This window comes from Diceros bicornis, chromosome 11, assembly GCF_020826845.1.
Source record: "Diceros bicornis minor isolate mBicDic1 chromosome 11, mDicBic1.mat.cur, whole genome shotgun sequence".
Classification (NCBI taxonomy): domain Eukaryota; kingdom Metazoa; phylum Chordata; class Mammalia; order Perissodactyla; family Rhinocerotidae; genus Diceros; species Diceros bicornis.
This window is the reverse complement of record NC_080750.1, coordinates 63,973,062-63,996,056: the sequence shown is the minus strand read 5'-3', so window position 1 is coordinate 63,996,056 and position 22,995 is coordinate 63,973,062. Positions and strand designations below refer to the sequence as shown.

General features: G+C 45.2%; 1 protein-coding gene across 4 annotated transcripts in view; it reads left to right on the top strand.

Moving 5' to 3' along the window:
• Nucleotides 1-22,995, top strand: part of MSRA (methionine sulfoxide reductase A) — a 405,431-nt gene that overhangs the window by 371,288 nt on the left and 11,148 nt on the right. Inside the window, exon 7 of one of the 4 annotated variants that reach the window (XM_058550412.1) lies at nt 14,973-16,100. The exons of the other annotated variants lie outside the window; for them this stretch is intronic. Within the exon in view, the coding sequence (XP_058406395.1) occupies nt 14,973-15,083 (111 nt within the window). The 3' untranslated portion in view covers nt 15,084-16,100. Of the gene's footprint in view, nt 1-14,972; nt 16,101-22,995 lie in introns of those variants that run through there. 4 annotated transcript variants of the gene reach the window in all.

Genomic DNA, 22,995 nt, shown 5'->3' with positions numbered 1-22,995 from the left:
TTTTCTCATTGACCTTTCCAAAACCAAAAGAGACCGTTTAATGTTTTTATTATAGAGAAAACAAAGTTAACACTGTGTATCTGCATTTTTGGCAGCCAGAGAACCCTGTGGTCCCCAAAGATAATAGTTTGTATTTTCAAAGAAATCCCAAAATATCAGACCCGTTACCAACACAGGGGCGTTAAACCATAAGTAGAGCTCCCCACTCTTCCCATCCTGCCCCTTTTTTACACAGTCCAAAAAAAGGCGATTAACTTTATATTAGCTATGAAAATTTGCTTATCACAGTAGGATTTACAAAATGATTATGTAAGTGTTCTCATTTGACTAGTACGGTTTTAATTCTTAAATCCCTTTCACATGTATTGTCTCATTGATTCTCTGAGCAGCCTTGTTAGACTGGCAGGGTTCTTACATCCATTTTATAGATGGGGAAACCAAGGTTCAGAAAGGCTGTGGAACTTAGCTGAAGTCACACAGCTACTAGGAGATAGATCCGACTCCACAGCCAGGTCATTTTCCACACCTCCCGCTGCTCTCGATAGTGAACTAGGACCTCTTTCTTTCCACAGTCTGTTCTAGTGAAGAGCATCAGTTACTGCGAGGTACAAATGTGAGTGGGCTTGTCCAATTTCTGTCTAATATTGTAGTGGTTACTTGTCTGAGTTGGATCCAGATTTCTTTCAATATTATTGATACTTATTGATTGTAAATCAATGATCTGCAATTATATATTCAATTCAGTTGATATATGGTCTATCTACCATGTTTAAGACACTGCCTTCGGCCCTGGGATGTGTGGTAGCATGGTGGGACCAATAAATATGATTTCAGCTCAATCCCTGCCTTCGAATTGGCTTATAGTCGAGTGGCAGAAACCAACACACACACAGCCACCTAGAGCAATGTGATAAATGTGCCAAGGATGAGCTCAGGTTGCTCTAGGAACACACAGATGGGAGCGTTGAATTCTGACCCAGGGAGACTAAGAAGGCTTTCCAGAGGATGTTCCTATTTAGGAGGATGCCTTGAAAGATGGGTAGGATTTTTAACCAGAAGTGGAAGAGAGAGAGAGAGAGAGAGAGAGAGAGAGTGTGTGTGTGTGTGTGTGTGTGTGTGTGTGTGTGTTTGCAAAGGGCTGTGATGGGTAAGGGAAGAGGAAATGTATCCCCGTGAGAAGGAATAACATAAACAAGCATGGTTCTGGGAAGCAGTGTGCTCACTGGGGTAGAACCACAGGATGTACGCAGCAAAGGGGTGGGAAGTGGAGGGACTGAGACTGCAAAGTTTGGTTGAGGCTAAAACGTGGAGGAAACATTTAGCCATATTCTTGAGCAAATGGATGATATGGCCAAGGATGTGTTTTAGGAAAATCCTTCTAACAGTGGTGAGGTGAATGGAGCAGAGGAGGCAGACTAGAGGCGAAGGCTGGTTTGGAGGCTATTGCAGAGGTCTTGGCAGAGCATGAACGAGTCATCTCAGGTTGGGGTGAGAGGGTTATTGTCACCACCCCTCCATTTGTAATGAAATGTTGAGAGTGTCTGCATGTCCCCTGACCCTGGGTTCACCCCGGCTACAGAAATGACCTTTCAGCAATTTGAAACCCTCCCTGATTCAATGAAAATGCATTTATTTGCCTCCTTCTGAGAGTGTCTTTCAGCTTTTTTTTTCGCCCTGCACCCCTGAAAAATGCTAAAGTCTTGAGGTTGTGGATACCCTACCTTCTGTGGAACTCAGAGACATATACCTTTAGTGAAAATATAAAATGCTGCTCCTAAGCACACAGCCCGCTTCTGTGTAAAAGCTGAAATCAGAAACAGGATTTCACAAAGATTCCTGTTTCTGTCCATCTTCACAAGGCCCTCCGAGTGGGGTCAAGCTCAAGTGGGCACTGTCTTGTCCACACTTTGTGTTGCACAATTTCTGTTGGATTAACCCATGTGGAATGCTGCTCACTCCTCTCCCCCTTCCCACAAAGGCCCTTAGCTGCAATGTTTCATCTCTCATACTAGTGTCGCCACCCGCCTGCCCACCCCGCCGCAAGGCCTAATCTCCCACCTTCTTTTCCTTTCGGGTGTTGTCTTTCCCGCTTGCTAACTGGGGCCATTGGCCAGTTGAATTAAGGGACGAGTAGGAGGTGGTGTTGTTATCAATGGTCTCTGTCCCCAGAGGGCAGGGGCCACATCTTTTGCATGTCTTTATCTGTGATGCTAGCAGATAAAGGAACTGCCATTAGAAATGTTTCAAGACTAGTACCTCCATTTGGAACCTCGAAATTGTTAAGTAATGAAATTGCCTAAGCCACAGGCAGATGAGGATCTGGGATATGGCCCCTAAACTGAGGTTTCAGCCCCTATGGTGTCAGTATGCCCTGTTTAGCAGGGGCCACCATTGCTTGAGGAATTGTGTGGCATGTTTCTTTATAGTACCACGTCCATTCTACTGGCAGTGGCAGCAGTGATTACTGACTTGGTGACTTTTGGCAGTCCCCCCATTGAAGTAGCCCAACTTAGATGAGACCGCTTGGGTAAAGCCTTCCCTGACCCTCCCAGCCAATGTTATTCAACTGAGTGTCCGTGCTCTGAGGCATGACTTCTTGTATGCTGATGCCCCCACTCGGCATCCAAACAGGGAACATTTAGAGCCTCCACTGTGTGCCAGCTTCTATGCTTTCATACTCCAGAAATTGGTGTAAGGGTTGCTTTCCATCCCCAGATGGCTTGGAGACTGTCCTATTCATCCATGGAGTCAAATTCACAGTTCTATTTTAGCAACTATGTAGGACTCGGTGACCTGCATGTATGCATTCTACCTCTGTCTGCTAGAATGTACGCTTTCCCTGGTCCTGTTTTATTTTTGAAAGCCGCCTGTAATGCTTGGGGAATAAAGTGGAGACGTAAACAAACAAATGGACACATATTTAGAAGCTGCTCACCTTTGAATCCTACTCCTCCAAGACCCTAACATGGACTGGTACTTTGTGGAAGTTTAACAAATGTTGGTTGGATTGAGCTTGTTTGAAATAAAAGCAGGCAAAGGACAAGGCTGTTGATCTGCAGAGAGTCCATGGGGCTGGCGGGGGGAGTGGGAGCTAGGGGAGAGGGGCAGGGGGCCTAATGGGGGCAGAGGCAAGTGCAGCCCAGTGTGAGCAGAGCAGCGGTGTGAGTGCCGTGGAGCACGTGTGCTTCTCCGGGAGCACTTGCTGTGCCAGGCTTCAGTGTGCGTATCAGAGGTCCCCAGAGGGCAGGGGCCTCATCTTTTGCATGTCTTTATCCGTGATGCTAGCTAATATAGGGCCTGGCACGTAACAGGTGATCCGAGTTTGAATTGGAAGGCTCTCCACAAGTGAAATTATTTTTTCTTCTACCTACTTCATTTTCTCTTGCTTTAGATTTCCAATTAAAAATATTCCACGTTGAACATGAAGATGTTTTTGGAGTACTGGATATCTGGATTGAATATAAATGCAAAAGCTTTTCTTTGAAGAACATTCTGTTTTCTAAAAATCTTTAGGACTTTTTATTCCTGTTGTTCTAAATTACCAAAAAGAAAAAAGCAGACGTAAGGAAGTGAGCCCATTATACCAGCGTGCTGAAGAGCAGAAGTGGATAGAGGGCCTCTATTTTCTCTGGTGTTAGTGAGGAAAGCCTTGAACTTGGGCTATAACATGAACATTGTAAAAGGCAGTATGGATTCAAAGAAGATTGGCAATTACTCTGTGGCTTCAATCAAAGCAAATCTACAAATTTGTAATTTAGTGTAAAAATCTACTTTGGAGTCTATTAAAATTTGGCATTCACTAACCGGTTGCCTGTCCACAGTGATACCTTTCTCCACTGGCCATCCCCACTTTAGGAAGCTAAGTTCTTTTCCCGCCCTCCAGGGATCCCTGTTGTGAAATTCCTGGCAAGCAGTCAGTCAGTCAGCCTCTATTTGAACAGTTCTGGGCAACCCGTTCCGCCATCAGAGACCTCTGTGTGAGGGGAGTTTTCCTTCGTAATGAAACGGCTAAATCCTGTCTTTATGTAATTCCCCCCACTGTCCTCATCTCAGGGTTAGAGCAGGACAGAGCAGGTCTTCTCCCCTTTTCCAAAAGAGAGCTTCCTTTGAGGCTGGCAGTGAAGTTCTCCTGGAGTCTCCTTTTTGGGGGGCTGAGCACCCCTTTCTCCTTGAAAGGTCTCTCAGAAGGCCCTTGACCACTGGGATTGCTTTGTCACTGTCAGTGCAAGAGCAGGGTGCCCAGGCCCAGCCAGGGGTGCTCTGCCCAGATCATGTTGGTGCCCCTGCATGCTGTGCAGCGGAGATGCTGCCTGGTGCCAGCAATTCCTCTACCAGCTGCTCAGCCAAAAATAAGTTCTCAGCTGCTGAGGGCTGATCTTTCCGCTCCCCTTCTCCTCGGAAGCTGAGAGTCCAGCGGTCTGCCAGCTGGAACTGGGAGATTGGGGATTTTTTTCAACTCTGCTGAAAGAAAAAGCAGTATGAGGTTTTTCTATTCTTTCTTAACCTTATTGTGTCAAAGGAGTTGTCTTGTTGTTAAAGGCAAAAAATATCACCATTGCTTCTGAATTTGCTTTTCAAATAGCATTAGAGATGGTAGGGCTGCGTGGAGTCCAGCTCCCTGGCAGAAGCTCCTATCAAGAGAGTCAGATGCGGCTTCCGCTTGAGTAGAGGGATGGTTCTGGGAAAAAGCCTGAGGACTGAGTTCGGCTCAGCAGATCTGCTGCCAACCTTTGGATTGATAAACTGCCTATTTGCACAGAGGACATGAGCAGCTGCCCAAACCATGGAATTTTCCAAGGGCTGCAAAACTTTAAAGGAGGAGCTTGAAGTCATTTCTTTATTTAGCAAACATGTATTAGCACCTGCTGGGTGCTGGATCCTGTGCTGGGGCTGCAAAGATGAGTAGAGAGCAGTCCCTGTCCTCAAACCTCTCACTGTCTAGGGAAGAAATGGGCGAGAGAACAAATGAGTGTGCTGTTGCTGTGATAAGTGTTCTACAAGTGTCCTCCTTAGTGCTGAAACACCAGAGGCCTGTAGTCAATGGTCGTGGAGGTGGTGATGGTGGTGGTAGCATTGATTATTATTGTCGTTGTTGTTACTGATAAACTACAAGGGATGTGCAACACGTATGAAGGAACAACCAGTTCTGCTTCAGATGGTCTTGAGGGGTAATCCAGAACTTGTGACAAAGGAGGCGATATTTGAGCTGCTTTGGAACAATAAGCTGGACAATGGGAATAAGGACTTCCCTGACAAGAGGAAAGGAATGTACAAAGGCATGAGGATTAAAATGGATTGTTTAGGGACCAGCAGCAGTTTCAGTGTCTCTAAAGCATTGTGTGTGTTAGGTTGTGTGTGTGGGGCGGGGGTGTGATAGACTGTCTTCCTAGAAGTGGGGAACTTTGAGGAACTTTAAGCAACAGATACAAAGTCAAATTTGCATGTTACATGATCAACTGAGGAACTGTGGAGGCTGGGCTGAAGCTGAGTGGGGCTCAGGGCAGGGAGATGAGTTAAGGGTGAGAAATGATGAGAGAAGGAGCCCGGATTAAGGCAGTGGTGGGGAGGATGGAAGGGAGGAAATAGATTGAAGAAAAACATCAGAGGTGAGATTAGGAGGACTTCATGACCTATGACTTATTCAGTCTGTGTGTGGGAGAGTAGTGGTTACAAGTGATGAGTAAGCGAGGTTGGGGCTAAGAATAACATTAAGGTTTCCCCTTATATGGCTGGTGTTGGAACTGAGATAGGGAAAACCGGAGTGGGAACAGATATGGGAGAAGAGAGAGAGAATTCTGTTGATCTGTGCTGATTTTGAATGGTGCATCTGCTTTTTGGGGCTGCCGCCTGGAGGCAATAATGATATGGTTGGAAGATGTAGGGGATGGGCAGCTATCACACTTTCAGGGGAGTCACATTGCTGAGGTGGTGGCAAAAAGAAAAGGGTAAGGGGCAATTCAAAAGGAAGACTGCACCCTCATATATTTGGTCAATTGTTTTTTGACAAGAATGCCAAGACCATTCAATGGGGAAAAGACAGTCTTTTTAACAAATAGTACTGGGAAAACTGAGTATTCGGTTTTGTGACTGACTGTAAGTGCAGAAGAATGAAGTTGGACCCTTCCATTACTCCATATATAAAAATTAACTCAAAATGAATCAAAGACCTAAACTTAAGAGCTAAAACTATAAAACTTGTAGAAGAAAAAAAGAGGAAAATCTTCATTGGGTTTGCAGTGGATTAAAGACACATCTACATTGGATTTGGCAATGATTTCTTGGACATGACTCCAAAAGCACAGGCAACAAAAGAAAAATAAATAAATTGGATTTCATCAAAATTAAAAACTTTTGTTCATCAAAAGACACTATCAAGAGAGTGAAAAGACAACCCACAGAATGGGAGAGAATGTTTGCAAATTATATATCTGATAAGGGAGTAATATCCAGAATATATAAAGAACTTCTGCAACTCAACAACACAAAACAACTCAATTCAAAAATGGGCAAAGGACTTGAATAGATATTTCTCCAAAGAAGATCTCCAAATGGACAATAAACACATGAAAAGATGTTCAACATCATTAGTCATTAGAGAAATGCAAATCAAAACCATAAGGAGATACTACTTCATACCCATTAGGATGGCTGTTATTAAAAAAAATGGAAGGGGCTGGCCTGGTGGCATAGTGGTTAAGTTCACGCACTCTGCTTCGGCAGCCCAGGGTTTGCAGGTTTGAATCCTGGGCGCAGACCTGCACACCACTCATCAAGCCATGCTGGGGTAGTGTTCCACATACAAAATATGGAGGAAGATGGGCAAGGGATGTTAGCTCAGAGCCAATCTTTGTCACCAAGAAAAAAAAAAAGAGAAAATAGCAGGTATTGGTGAAGATGTGGAGAAATTTGAACACTTGTGCATGGCTGGAAGGAATGTAAATTGGTGCAGCCACTGTGCAAAACAGTTTGGTGGTTCCTCAAAAAGTTCAATGTAGAATTACCATATGATCTAGCAATTTACACCTAGATATATGCCCAAAAGAATTGAAAGCAGGGACTCAAACAGATATTTGTACACCCATGTGCATAGCACCATTATTCACAATAACCAAAAGGTGGAAACAACCCAAGTATCCATCAACAGATGAACAGATTAAACAAAATGTTGTATATATACCATGGAATATTATTCAGCCTTAAAAAAGGAATGAAATTCTAATACATGCTACAACGTGGATAGACCTTGAAAACATTATGCTGAGTGAAATAAACCAGACATCAAAGGACAAATATTGCATGATTCCACTTATATGCAGTAGCCAGAACAGACAAATTCATGGAGACAGAAAGTGGAATAGAGATTACCAGGGATTATGGAAAGGGGGAAATGGAGAATTATTGTTTAAAGGGTAGAGAATTCTCTTTGAAATGATGAAAAGATTCTGTAAATGGATAGTGTGATGGTTGTACAATAATGTGAATGTACTTAATGCATTGAATTGTACACTTAAAAATGCTTAAAATGGTAAATGCTATGTTATATATATTTTAGCATAACAAAATAAAATGGAGGCCCTGAACTTGGGAAGCTCTTTGCTCAGGCTCCCATAGTTCTTCCATCTGAGTGCATTTTGAGCTTTGACATGGCTGGGGTCTGCTGTCCACGCCTTGTGCGATTCCCATTACCCCGGGCTGTGCTGTGCGTTTGTGCCCCACCATCCCTGGGCGTTTGGCTGAGGAGTTGCCCCCAAACTAAGGGGAGCTCTAGTGGGGTCAACCTACCCTGAAGAGTCCTGCCCTCTCATTCCAGCTCCTGCCTGACTCGGGGGAGAGAGAGCCCTGAGAGGCCTCTCATGCTAAGGGCAGCACCAGCTGGGGTTGGTCCTCAACAGCCACTAGCTGCTTGCTGGGCCTGAAGTCTCTCCTCCAATTACAGCTTCCTCTTGCCCAGTTTTCCCCAGGGAGGAGAGCCCTGAGGCTGCATTTTGTGCGACATCATCGGAAGGAGCAAGCATTCAGAACCCCCTAGGACCCTCCCATAGCCCGTGATGCTCCCTGGAGGCACCTGGAAGCCAGGCGCCCATATCCTACTTTCCCAAGACGCTCCTGGCTTGTGGGGAGCAGTGGGAGAGGGACAGAGGTAGTGAAGGAGCATCAGCGATGGAAACGCTGTCCCCACAGCAGCATGATCACCTTTGTGTCCGGAAATGCCCCTTTTACAAAAGGTTTAGGTGTGGGTGACCAAGCTGTTTTTAAGAGGATTAGAGTGAGACTTTTGAGTGCTAGTTGTAGTTACCTTGTTTTGCAATATGGAATCAGTTGAGAATTTTCCAAACTTGAGGTTTAAACACAGAATTGTATTTTCCCTCTGCTGGATGGCCCTGACATTGGTGATGAGCCTGGTTCTTCCTGCTGTTTGGAGGAGTTTATTTCTGAGAAACAAAGAGAATGCCACACCTACCACGTCCTTGGCCACTGAACCCATGGCCAAAGTACCTCCCAAGTGACAGAGTGGTCTCAAGTGTCTGAAAACCAGAAGAGAAAACAGCTTCTGAGCAACCACAAGATCATTCACCGGGTCCCTCGCTAAAGCCAGGACACTCCACCCCTGTGTGGCTCTGGTTTTAGGCACACGTACATGTAAAGCTTGAGATTCTTATTTACCGGCCCCTACAAATTAGAAACCACAGATTGAAATGTCTTGGGACTGGTTTGAGGAAGGCCCTCTAAAGGCACCAGTGAAGCTTCTGGAAGCTTGGCAGCCTGAGAGGAAAGAAACACCAGTCAGCAGACAGGGAGAAGCAGCTGTGACGATTCCGGAAGCAAGGTTCCTCTCTGGGTGACATCCCAGGAGAAAAATGACGTCGACCCAGCCCACAAGAAAAAGTCCCCCTGTGCCGTGTGAGGAGGTAGACGTGACACCTGATGCATTGCAATAAGCTTGTGGTGCGCCTGTTGGAATTTGCGACGGTGTGGTCCCTGCCCCCACAGAGCTCCCAGGCCAGTGGAAGGGCCCCGTGGGTCCTGGGGTGGCTCAGCCCCAAGGCCCCCCCAGCCAGTGCTGGGATAAGGGAGCCTGCGGAGGGCTCTGTGAGCCTGGGCAGGGAGGACTTCCGACTGGGCTCCAGAACTGCTTGCTGGGGACAGGGGCCTTCCAGCTGGCTTTGACACTCGAGAGAAAGGCTGTCCAGTGGCTCTGCTGAGAAAACCTTTCCAGAAGAGCCCATGGCATGTGCTCTGTGTGTGTTTGTGGCCCACAGAGGCCCGGCCTGTGTGTGCCTCGCACAATCATGGGTGTTCACTAAGGCCTCGCGAAACAACTGCTTGGGGGACACACTTTGCACGTCCCGGCTGTGTGTCCCTGGTGAGGAACGTTGCCTCTTTCAGCCTCAGTCCCCCAGTGTGGCGAGTAGGGATAAAGCCTGCACCTACCATGCAGGCTTGTTGTGAGCGTTAAAGAAAGTAAAGTAGTAAAATACCTGCAACTACCGAGCATTGAAAACATGACAAATACTTAAAACATGGTGGGAGTGGGGAGTACATAACTCATAGAAAGCTTTTTCATTACAAGTTATTATAATATTAAAGGTTTTTATTTTATCTTAATGAAGTAAACTTTGTTTACCTGAAAGAAAATGCTTCAGAGCACCCACCCCCGAGCCACGTCATCCTCTGATGCTCATTCCAACCTGTCCCCTCAGCCCCCGGTTGACACAGGTGGGACATCTCGTTCCCAGTGGGGCCAGGAGAATGGGGTGTTTCCTGTTCTTCCTCATAGACAGGGCGGCAGGGATTTTCCCCGTGGGGTCTCTCAGCTCAGACCTCCAGAGAAGAGTTGCCCTGGAATTTTTCTTTTCCCAGCAGGAAATCCTGAATGTATTTCTCCTCAGCCCCTGTGACAAGCAACTGTCATACCTGGTACGGGGAGGCAAGGATAGTGGCGTTCCTCCCACCTTCCCCTTGAGGAAGTAAATGAGCAGCGCGGGATTTCATCACACCCCCTACAATCAGGATGGGCTTCGGAGCGAGCAGTTGGCATTCCTGTGGGGACAGGCCGTGCTGCCTGCAATAGGCCAGCCCGGGGTGGGGCTGCTTCCCTCCCTCACCTATGATCTGCCATCAGCAGCTGTTTCCGACAGGTGCTCGGGCTCTCCACGGCAGATGGTGACCAAAATGGGCTTGTTGGCAGGTTTACCCACGCCGCCCTCCCATCACACACTAATGTGTGTACAAACACACGTCTGGGTGCTCAGCTTTGTTCTAAAGGCACCTGCCTTGGGTTTCAGGTGACACTAGAGGACTCATTCCAGAGGACACACTTGGTCCCTGAGGCCATCCCCTTCTGTCTGACACCCTTCAGTATTTGGCCACCAAACTGTGAATGTGGCATGTACCTGCTCCCAGGCACAGCTTTCTGCCTCCTCCGTTCTGCAGCCACGTGTCTCCTCACTAGTGTGTTTGCCCAAGAGTGTGGCTTTTCCCCAAGGGTGCCCCACGACTTTAGCTCGGCCAGGATGAAGCCCACGAAGGCCAAGCTGCAGTGGGCAATGGTCGCAGGACCCCAGATATAGAGGCTGCGCCGTGCTTTGCTCCTATCATCTGTTTCCTGGAGTGTGGTCTCGTGTACATCGTACATCCGATGAAGAGACCTGTGGGGAGCAGGAGCTGCTTTAGTGTTGACTGGATCCCAAATGCACCAGGAGCCTTGTCTTCGTAAAGTAGCAAGATATGTCTATGCCCCAGTGCTGGGGGAACGAGATCACACAGCTCACCCTTGGGAGAGCCAGGAGGGAATAGACAGGTGTGCCCTTCTGAAGGGCCCTCTGCCTTGTGCCGACCCTGCTCCTGAGCAGAGAATAGTTTGTTAACTGTGCTGTCCCCCACCCCCAGGGATCAGGGCATTGCTAGGGCCGTCACCCAGCTTTGCCGCCCACAGCCTCACAGGAGCCCCGCCTGCACCGTGTTTGGGCTGCTCATTCCAAACAACTAACCAGCCAAGGCAACCAGATGAGGGTGACATCTGGCTTGAGACTGTTGCCAAGTCACTACTGTTCCATCCCTGGCAGGAAGGAGGGGAGCGTTCTGTGCCAGATTCTTAAAAAGAGAATAAAAATGTGTATTCCACGCCCTACATTTTTTCTCCTTTTTACCCTGACACCTCAGCTGTCACTTTTCCTTCCCTGGACTTGGACACCTAAGGACCCAATATCCATGACTATTTTAGAGCAGACTTTGACCATCCGATGGGGATTAAAGCGTTGGAGTAAATGATGTGAGTGGGGGCAGAGTGGTGAGGTTTAGAGGTGAGCTCTGAGAAAATGCGCACAGGCGCACACACACACACACACTCACACACATACACGTGATGGATCACAAGGGACAGAAGGGTGACAGAGAGGAGCTGTTTGCTAACTGTTTTCCATGCGTAAGGCTCTGTGCAGTGAGTGCATTTCTAGTGAACTGAGCAGGATCAAAATAAGACACTAGGAACTAAGTACCATGTCTCCTGCTCTTTCCCAGTAAGGAGGAGAAATGTTAATGATTTTCACCGTATTTGATTCCTTGTGGAGGGACAGGCACAGCCTGGTGCCTATGGGCCAGGCTGGAGCTAGAAACAAGACTCATCCACTTGTGTTGAGCAGGGCCAGGGGAGAGGGGATGTCTGTACTCAGTCAGAGGAGCTGAGAGAGAGTCGAGCTGGCAGGGCGAGTATGGTATCCAACAATCATGGCAACTCGTTAGCTACGTGAACTTGGGCAAGTCATTTAACCTCTCTGAGCCTCTGATATTCATCCGGAAAATGGGAATAATACCCTCTTAAACAGCATTTTGTGAACTTCCAACAAACACCTTTACAAGGTGATATATTGTCATTTTTATTTTAGAGATAAGGGAATTGAAGTACCAAAAGGATAAGTGACTTGGCCAAGGTCATGCAAGTAAGTGGGGTATCCTGATAGGTAGTCAAAGCACAGAGAGGGGAGAGGTGGTGCAGGGATGCCCAAGAGGAGATAGGCCAACACTTATTTAGGAACGTCAGCAGCAGATAGGGGGCGGCACAGCCGAGTGTGTCATCGTTGTCTCCTCTGCCTTGGCCTCTGTACATTGCTTACTTATCTTCAAGGCACCCACTTTTCCCTCTTGGCAGTAAGTTAAGCTGACAGCCTACTCCCAAACACAAAAATATGTTATTTTTTTCACGTGGAGCTGTGTCTCCCCTGCTCTGTGCTTGTTCCTTTGATTTCTTTGAAGCATGCAGAGGTTTTCTTTATCTCTTTGAAACATCTTGTTGTTTGGACCTACTTTTATGGCCAGGTGAGAACTCCTTGAAATATATCCAGCTCAAGGAACCCAGGTGAGACTCATGCTGAGGATGGGCCTGAGTCTTGCTCTGTCAGATGTGACTTTTTCTTTGTGTCATTTGTGAATGTGATAAACGAGAGTTATATATTTCATGGATGTAACACACCCATGTCGTCACAGCCTTTTATCAGCTCCCTTTGGTCCATGGTCAGAGTGAGGGATAGATTTTAGGGTTATGACATGAGTCAGCGAGACCAGATGGGGGATTATGGCCACAGTCCAGGCAAAGGTTGGTGATGGCTGAGCGTGGGAAGTGTCGATGAGGATGGGGTGGATTCGTGCACCATTTAGGATGAAGTGTCAAGATTTGCTTGATAAACGTGATTTGCTCTGAGACATCAGATGGGACAGTTGACAATAGCAATGAGAAGGATAGCTTCAGGGATAGGCGGCACATGATGTCGTGTACCAAGAGAGGGGACTAGAGAGGAGGAACAGCTTTGGGAGAGGAAGAATAATGGCTCCAGATTTGGACTTTCTGTGTCTGAAGCTCTGGGGGGTAGTGGGGTGAATGGCAAGATTTAGTAAGCAAGTAAAGAGAAGGGTCTGGATCCCAGGAAATGGTGAGGGGTAGAAATATGGAGTGTAAGTCATCAACAACACAGTACCTGGCACATAGGATAGTTTGCATTTTTATTGTAATTCTTCCTTGCTCGTTATACTTATACTTTAATGCCTATTCTGCATCCTATGATGATTGCATTCTGAATCCTGACTAGATATCAATTCTGAGAGTTCTGTCTGGGATCACTTAAATCTTTAGGCTGTTCTGACAATGCAAAGATTCTTTGAGAGAATTGATAGGATTGCAAAGAAGAACCAATAGATATAAACTTATTAGACTTTCAGTAAAAAGCATTGGACACACTGACAAGCTTCTACACCAAATTCTAATTTTGTTTCGAGGGTAACCATGAGATCAGGAGCACAGCAGAAAAACTGTGTCGTTACAAACAGGGAACTAGCTTACTGATAGGAAACAAAAGCCAGAGATAAATGGCCACATCTCTGGCAGGAGAAGTATAAAAATCAAGGTTCTCAGGATGATTAACTTGGGCCAGTCTTATTTTACATCTTTATAGGGGTATTCAAAGGAGAATATGTAATAAAAACATCCAAATTTTTAGCTGAAGTTCATCTCTTCCATCATATTGAAAACAGATAATATGAGTGAATATTCTAGCCTGGGCCAGGTATATTGCCACACAGTGGACAAGGAATCCTTTTGAGTTAAGAAGGCGGCTGTAGTGAGTGGTTAAGAGTGTGGGCTCAGGAGTTGGGCTGCCTGGGTTCAAATCGCAGCTCACGCTCTTCTCTGTGCTGAGTGTCCTCCTTGTAGAAATGAAGTTGATGACAGTACTTTCATCAGAGGGGCTGTTAGGAGGCTTGCGTAAGTAACACATGCAGGGCAGTACCTGACTCGAGAAATGTCGGGTCTTAGCTCCTCTCCATCTCTACCCCTTCTGCCAACACGCACATTCTATTCCTTGTCTTCCAGAAACACGGGATTTTTACTGGGTCTTAATAGACGTCCGTCGAGGTATTTCTTAATAGAGAAAATTAAAGGAAAAAAGATTATCCTCCAAAGCCTGTGTCCAGGTTCTCCCCAGTGGCACTCCCAGTCCCATCCACTGCTGTGCAACTTGTGACATTTGGTACATGTGCGGACTGAACGCTTGGCCAAGGGCCACCAGCACTGTGGGAAGTCTGGTCTGCAGGCTGTGTCTTCAAAGTACCAAAAATCTGCCTGACGTGAAAAATTAAGTCACTCATTTGGTTGTGCCGGGGAAAAACAGGAAAGGGTGAAATGAAGCTTCAGTTAACCAGGTGCTGATTTTCTCACCTTCTCTGGGCATAATCCCCGCAACCTCGAGTTCTTGCAGTGTGACGTTCCAAGGGCCCAAAAAGATCATAACATCTTCAAAAATAACTAACATAGTAGCAAGTGCTACTGAAATGGGATATATTATTTCAAATATATAATCTCATCTATTCCTCAAAACAGTGCTGAGAGGTAGGTGTCTTATCCCCATTTTGCTGAAGAGAAGGCCAAGCCTCAAGGTCATATGGTTTGGTAGAGCCAGGAGTAGAACTTAGACCCCTCTTGTCACTAACGTCTATACAAACATGGTCTACTTGAGAACCCTTGGAGATATGATAAGGAATTTTTGATACTTGGAGATGCAAAGTGCTACTTTAAATATATAGCACCATTGTCTTAACTCCAGTTAACATGGGTTTATGTTGCCTTAACCGGAAAGCATGCCAAATATATTGTATTACCAAATTTAAGTTGTATAATTAGCTTATGTTCCTGCCATGTTCTCTTGAGGGAGTTCCAGTTCTTCCACTGGTTCTGAGCCTTGAAGAAAATTAAAATTATGCTTTGGCAAAGAACACCCATAGCCTATCTTGGATTCTTTCTTTTTTATTTTCCCATTTCTTTCCTCCCTCCCTCCCTCCCACCCTTCCTTTCTTCTCTCGAACAAATTCTGACTGTACTTCATTGCTAAGAAGCTTAAACGGCCTGAATAGAGAGTCTTCATTAATCCAGACCCCTCCGTCTTATCTCCACTTGGGTTTTATTTTTCCCTTTGTTATTGTATTAGCAATTAGAAGAACTGAAGAAGCAAGAGTCCTCCAGTGATGCCTGCTTGGAAGTTGAGATGATGTTGCCTGCAACTAGCAAGCAATGCATGCTCATCACCTGCAGCTTCTAGACCACACGCTGACAGTATCGCAGGGAAACAGGCTTTTGCAGCCCGTCCTCCATTTACTCACACTGTGTCATTTTTAAGCTTTAGAGGAAACTAACAAAAGCTTCTTTTCTTTCTTTATTTAACATCATCATATATTCTCGACCATGTGAGGCTGGAAGCTAAAGCATTAAAGCAAAATGTGTCCTAAATGCATTTTCTCTTATAGCTTATATTTTATTTTACAGTCCTATTTTTAGTTTCCTTTGATAATAAAAAAAAAAATTCCAATCATTTAATTCTTAGCCCTAGACAATCCAGTATGGGGTGATACATATTGCAGCCCCAGGGAGAATCTCTGCTTGCAAGCTGGCCAGCCTGTTTGCAGTTGACAGATGTAACCTACTCCAGGGCAGAGCAAGTCTCAAGGGAGGTTTTAATTTCTTAATATTGAAATGAACACAACTTTTATTGTCTTAATCAGTGAATAAAAAAACAATAAAGTTGCTAAGTCCCATTTTTTAAACTCCGTGTAAGAAGATTTTAAGAAATTGCAAATGCTTTTTAAGTTACTATTGAAAGTTAATTTTCTCTGTGTTTGGGAAGATTCTTGCAGCAGTTCTGCAGATACATAGTCATACTGCAGTTAAGCAAAACATTTTTCTGTGCTGTTCTATAGACACCACCCCTTGGCAGGGAAGGGTGCGTGCTGAGATGTGCAGAGTGGTCGTACTTTGTCTTTGAAGAGAACATGACTTGGCTGTCATCACATTTGATGGATACAGGAATATCCATTTAAAATTGCAGCACATTCCTTTTAATACAAACTGTCTTCCTTCAGAATATATGCTACTTTAGGCAAGGGGCTGTATTGAGGCATATTTCTGAAAGGATTAGTAAATCTGAAAGGATTTACTAATGATAATTAACAGCCTTTATAAAGTCATAATGAACATGTTTCAACTGTTTGTCTGAAAAAATAATTAATTTTACACACAAGAACCTGATGTATTACATGCAGTCATTCTTATATATTTCTTAATTTAATCCAGCTTAAAACTACATTTCTTAAAACTGAAAGTTCTTCAATTGTAGGGGCCAAATGCTCTTCAATTCTGGCTCCCTGGTACCTTGTACAAGGCCTTAATAGGGACATAATAAATGTTTCCTGAACTAAATTGAAAAAGAAAACTGCTTATGGAGCTGTATATGTGTGTGTATGTATATGTGGATGTATATAGATATTATATAAAATATAAAACATTATATAGAGCCAAGATGCTCACTGGGAGCATACCCGAGTCTCAGGGCAGGGCTTATGCATTTGAGATCAAAACATAACTTCGGAATATATAAAGAATTCTCAAAACTCAATAATAACAACAAATAAATCAATTAAAAATGAGTAAAAGATTTGAACTGATGCTTCAGCAAAGATGATATACGGAAGGCGAATAGGAACATTAAAAGATGCTTAACATTATTAGTCATTGGGGAAATGCAAATTACAACCACATTGAAAGGCTACTCCATACTAGCTAGAATGGCTAAGTTAAAAGATATTGGCAATGCCAAGTGGTGGCAAGGGTGCAGAGCAGTAGGAACTCTCAGACGTTGCTGGTGGGAATGCAAAATGGCACAACCAGTTTGGAAAACCATTTAGAAATTTCTTATCAAGTTTAATATACATTTGCCGCATGACCCAGCAATCCCACTCCTAGGTTTTTGCCTAAGAGAATGAAGACTTATGTTGACACAAGAACCTATACCTGAATGCTTATAGCAGCTTTTATTCGTAATAGCCCAAACCTGGAAACAACCCAAATGTCCTTCAGTTGGTGAATAGATAACCAAACTGAGGTGTATATATATATATATATATATACATACATACTATATATATATACTACATATATACATACATGTATGTATATACATACATACTACTACATATATACTATATATAGTATATATATATATATATATAGTATATATATATATATATATATATATATATATACTCAAGAAGGCCCTAATCTCTCACCTCTGGCTGACCTTGACGCCCTGTGCAAGTAGAGAGAAAAAGATAAGGCAGAGTTGAAAACTGCTGTAATAATAGAGCTGTGTTTGCTCCAACACACACACAAGGCCAAAGGGCAGAAAACTTACTGCTTCACAGCATTTAAGGACTCTGTGCCCAATCATTAGTTGATTATTTGCTAGCCAAGCAGAGACCTCAGTGGCCCTAGATGAAAGGGAATACAAACTTTACAGAATTAGTCCAAGAAAGTCATTAAACAAATGAACAGCAGCAGCAACAACAAACTGAGGGGGAAGGTGGTCTGATTTTTAGAGTTATCACATTATATTATTTAAAACGCCCAGTTTCCAAGAAAAAATTATGAGACAAACAAACATGAAAGTAAGATTTACTAGACAAAGACTTTAAATCTATTTAAAGCTATTATGAATATGCTCAAAGAACTGGAGGAAACCATGTCTAAAGGTAAAGGAAATTATGAGAATGATGTCTCACCAAATAAAGAATGTCAATAAGGAGACAGAAACTATATAAAAAAAAGAACTAAATAGAAATTCCGGAACTAAATAGAATTAAATATAAATTCAAAGGTACAATAACTTGAAAAAAAAATCACTCAAGAGGGCAAGCTGGCAGAAGAAAGAATGAGCAAAGATAAGTGAATTGGGATAATCCAGTCTGAGGAACAGAAATGAAAAAAAGTGGTGCCGAGATTATGCTAAAAACCATTGAAGTGTAAACTGTAAAAAGGAAAATTTTATGGTATGTGAACTATATCTCAAGAAAAGTTATCTGAAAAAAGAAGCACAGTTCAGAAAAGGCTCTGGAGCACACGGCTCAGAGAGAGAACATGTTTAACAGGAGGGTGACCTCCTGGTTCTACCTTCTCACTCTACAACTGAGGATCCTGAGGCCCAGGTGGGTGAAGCAGACTGCCCAGTGCTTGTCATGTAAGAGACATGAACTTCCTTACCTATTCTGCAGTTACGGTGACCTGCCATCCCAGGTGACCTGAGGCTTTCCTAGTTTTAGCCCTGACGGTCCTGCATCCTAAGAAACCCTCTAGTCCTGGGCAAATCAGGACGGTTGGCCACTCTGCCTGAAGTTCAAATTGGGATGAATCTTCTCTCCTGTGGTTTTGAATCTCTGAAATTTACACATAAATGAGAAATGGTGGTATTCAGAAAAGTTCCTTTACCTTGCTGAATTTAATGTTCTAAACTTAAGCAGCTGGCATTTTGCTTTAAGTTCTTGTCTACTCGATCTTTTGGAATGAAAGATCTTTCCTTTTAATGAAATCTGTATTTCATCCCCAAGGTGAAAGCCAGTGTCCTTGACTTCCTCTGAAAAGTGACAAGTGGATTCTTTTGTATACTAAATGCTACGAATATAACAAAAACAGAGGTTGTAGTTAATTGACTTCAGATATGAAAAAGCAGATTATAACCCCTTAGAGATATATACAGAGGAGACAGATATCCGTTTCCTGTAAAACTGAAAGCCATGAAAGGAAAACTCATAGGAAAAGTCATTTGAATTCCTTTTCAAAACCAGCAGACCTAGGGGCCGGCCCCGTGGCGCAAGCGGTTAAATGCACACGCTCCGCTGCTGCGGCCCAGGGTTCCCTGGTTCGGATCCCGGGCACGCACTGACACACTGCGTGTCAGGCCATGCTGTGGCAGGCGTCCCATATAAAGTGGAGGAAGATGGGCACAAATGTTAGCCCAGGACCAGTCTTCCTCAGTCTTCCTCAGCAAAAAGAGGAGGATTGGGAGGTGTTAGCTCAGGGCTGATCTTCCTCACCAAAAAAAAAAAAAAACCAGCAGACCTCAAAGGCAAGATCAAATCCAGAGAAACCAGCAGTCTTTGAATGTGTGATGGATGTAAGTCACCTCGTAGGTGAAGGAAGCACTGTGTAGCCAAAGCCAATGGGCAGTGGCACATTCCAGCCATACAACCCTAAGCTTCTCCCCCTGGTCTGAAGCAGGAGTCCTCAGCAGCCTATCTCTTCTCCAGGCCAGGGCTGCAGCCCAGCCCAGCCCAGTGTAGTGGGGTTTCACCTTTCAAGGCATGCAGAGGAGAAGAAGGAAGGACCCAGTTCCTCTCGAACCCGGGAAATGGTGCTTGGCATGTGTAAGGTGTGAGGAGGTGAAGGATAACAGCTAAGTAATGGAAAAATAAACAGTAGCCACCTCCTTCCCTCATGTCCCCACCTTGGCTCAGGTGGGCTTAAAGACATTGCTGCAGACGAGCAGGTGAACCTCAGAGGCCTCTGCCAGCTTTGCCTGGGTTCAAGTGGTTCCTTTAATCTTGTAAAGTGCTTCTGCCTGTCACTGTGGTTACAGGGCGGTGGATGAACAGAAAGTGTGTAGCTGGGTCACCTTAAATGCGAGAAAACAGAAAAAAAGACCATACACTTGATGCCTCCAAAGGCATCTCTTCCTAATTCCTCTCATCTCTTCCTGCTGTTCAGCCCAGTCCCTTTCAGTTTCGCCACCCTCCTCTCCAGGCCCTTCTGCACTCCTCAAACAGGCCTCATTACCTCCCGTCCTCCATGCGCTGGATTACAGAGCTTCCCCTGCTTAGAACAGGCCCTTCACTGCCCTCACAGCACCCATTGTAAAATTCCCAGTTCAACATCCCCCTCCTCAGGATCCACCTTCCCAGCTGCAGTAACCTTTCCTTCCTCTATGGCCTCAGAGGACTCTATTTGCACCTCCAGTATTCCTCCAGTATTCCAGCACAGTCCCTCTGCCTTGCATGTGCATATATGTCCTGTCTCTTCTGGCGGAATTCTGACCTCCTGATGGATGGACAGTGGTCCTCTTCACTCCTCAGCGTGTGGGCGGGGCTTCTGTTTTGTCACGTCTTAGCCGTCACTCCGCACTCTCAGGCCATCTCATCCTCATCCTGTGACCTGACTCCCCTCTACACCGTAAACTCCTTGAACACAGGGAGCTTTTCCTTCTTCAGTCCTCCATCACCAGCACCCAGCGTGGTGCCTGCTACCTAGTAGGCACATATGTTGTAAACGCTCATGTGCCGGTCATAACAACCACCTCCCCACCCCTGCACCGCTCTAGTGAGAGCTCCTTCAGGTCAGTGGTTGTCTGGTTTGCCTCTGTGTTCCTAAAGCCTAGCACAGTCCATGGCGTATAGCAAATGCCTCACAATGATTGCTGAAATTAGTTAATTAAGTGAAGTTGGAGAGCTAAAAAACTTATTTGCAGAGAAGTCTTGTGACTGGCTTACACTGAGCTGTGTTCCATGATCTTTCAGCTTCACACCCCAAACTGGGAAAACCAGGGAACTGTAATTGAGGAAACAAAGCATTCTGTGTGGAGGCTCTGCTCCTGGTTGTCGTTGTCCTCACACTAGGACACAGAGTGATGGGGCCACCACTAGCTGGAACAGTGCTGGCCACGGTGGCAGAGGGGAGAAGTATGAAGGTCATACTGACACTGGACAGCTTCTGCCCAGAAACGACATGGATCCCTTCCACTTGCAGCCTATAGACCAGAGCAAGTCACATGGGCAACCTCACTTCACAAGGGGAGGCAAGGGATGTTGGCGACCGCTAAGACAGTCTGCCACACTTGTCTGCTAGAGCAGAGCTGCTCAGATTCTAACATGCACGTGGATCGCCTGGAGATGATTTTATAATGCAGATTCTGATTCAGCAGGTCTGGGGAGGGGGCCAGATTCTGCACTTCTAACAAACTGCTGGCCTGTTGTCCACGCTCTGAGGAGCAAGGGTAAAGCTTTGAATCCTTACTGGCCAAACCGAACTCTTCTCCTCTCCCCCTCCGCTGCAGACAACACTCAGCTGGTAGCTCCATCATTTTGCAAACCAAAAATACCCTTGCTGGTCAGAAGACACTTGTGATTTACCTCGAGGGTGAGGGGGACACAGAGGAATAGATGGTGAAAGCCATTAACTGCTTGACACAACTGCAGAGTCTGGGGAAGGACAGAGCACAAGAATGCTGTAGCTGTTCTAAGAAACCAAATCATTCCATCTAGAGGCCACCATTTGCATAAGCAGTTTTTGTAAATGGACCAAACTAGACCTATTTGTGTCACCTCTTTTTCTACTTTGCTTCCCTTAGTTTCACAAAGGTGGGACGGGTTAGTGCAGCTCTGACTTGGCCTCATAAAGGCTTCAGCCCCTTTGAGCACTCTCCTTGTCAATGTCACATCGCTGTTCCAGGGATCTTACGGTTGCCCTGAATTGTCCCCCTGCACTTGCTAACAGTCACTGATTGATTCATGGTGATTCCATGGTTCCAGAGCCTGGAGCTCCTGTTGGTCTGGGGTCCTCTCTCGTGTTGAAGATGAGCAGCCTGACCCTCTCCCCGTCGTGGCTGAACCACCATGGGCAGGGGCAAACCTGGTCCCTGCACACCTGCAGTTTTGTGGGTGCTCTGGGCCATCCTGAACCGGAAATGCAGGAGGCTCTGCTCAGCTCAGAATAGATGGTGTTTTTCTTTCTAGTGGTTTTATTTAAAAGCCATGCCAGTCATTTTATATCCTTTCCCAGAAGTTTTGATTGATGGCAATCTGGTCAGCCAGAAGCTGCCAATGGAATAAACTACTGACTTGGGCATTGGCCTTGGCTGAGCTTATGAAGCCTGTACGGGTGTGTGTGTGTGTGCGCGCGCGCGTATGCGTCTGTGTGTGTGCACACACAGGATGGAAATATAGCACGAGACTCAAGACTCAATGGAATTAGATCTGGATGGAACTGGAGAGGTCTCTCAGTGCAGAAGGGGAAAGTAGGAACCAAGGAGGGGGGCTATGCCTGGTACACCCTCCCTGCTGCCACTAGAGGGCGGTGCGAAGAACAGAATCCAGTCTCCAGCGTCCTGCCCCAGAGCCTTTTCCTCTACTGCAGACCTGGATGTCCCCTGGGCAACAGTTTCAGGCTGAGCTCTTAAAAGTCAAACCTTGATTTCCTATGAGCTCAGTATCATAAACTGGATTTCAGTTCTAAGAAACTAATTTCTTACTGTTGAAATATTTTTAAAAAGTGATTATAAAATAAAATGAAACACATTTACGTCTTACAAATAGTTTCATAAAGACCCAACACTTAAGGTAAGGCTGAATTCTTTCAGTGGGTGGAGGAGGTGGGTTTGCTTGAATCAGACTTACCGAGGCTTTAAAAAATATGAATCTGATGAGGTTTGAACTGCAGGTACCTTCTTCCCTTCCTGGTGACTGTCTCGTTGGCAACACAGCCATTTCTCATTGGGCCTTTCAACTGTGATTGAAATTAAGGTCATCTGTCTTGACAATGTTCATGGCCGATTGGATATGCCTGCATGTTTCCAGAGCCCTATGAATGGGGACTGGGCAGTTGCCATGGTGACTTTGGACTTGGTGGCCCTGTCTAAAGCTTCTGAATGTGGAGCCCATGGGTGGACTCCAGAGGGTCGTAGAATCCTTTGAAATCATAAGCAAACATGTCATTGTGAGTTTATGTGGGAAGAGTGTCCATAGTGTTTACTGGATTCTCAAGAAAATTTGTCACCCCTCAGGATGTTAAGAACCACTATGGTAAATACAAGTTTCTTTTTATAATGGTACATTTTCTAAAAGATGAAGGGTGTCTATAGGTCACTGCATCTAACCTGGGGGTTGAATGCATATCATGTGGCATCCTTACATGCATTTGTATACACATACAGATGAGTGCACACTCACATGCAATTGTGCACATATACGCCTCTCCCACACATGTGCACATGCACACACGTGTCAGTGTCTCTAGAGCCAACCCCCTCTCCTCCCTCCCTGCCCTGCTCTGTAGAATTCCAATACAAAGTTCTTGAGGGGTTCATGTCGACCTTTTGTAGCTCAGACACACTGCAGGACAGTACAGACCCAGCTCCT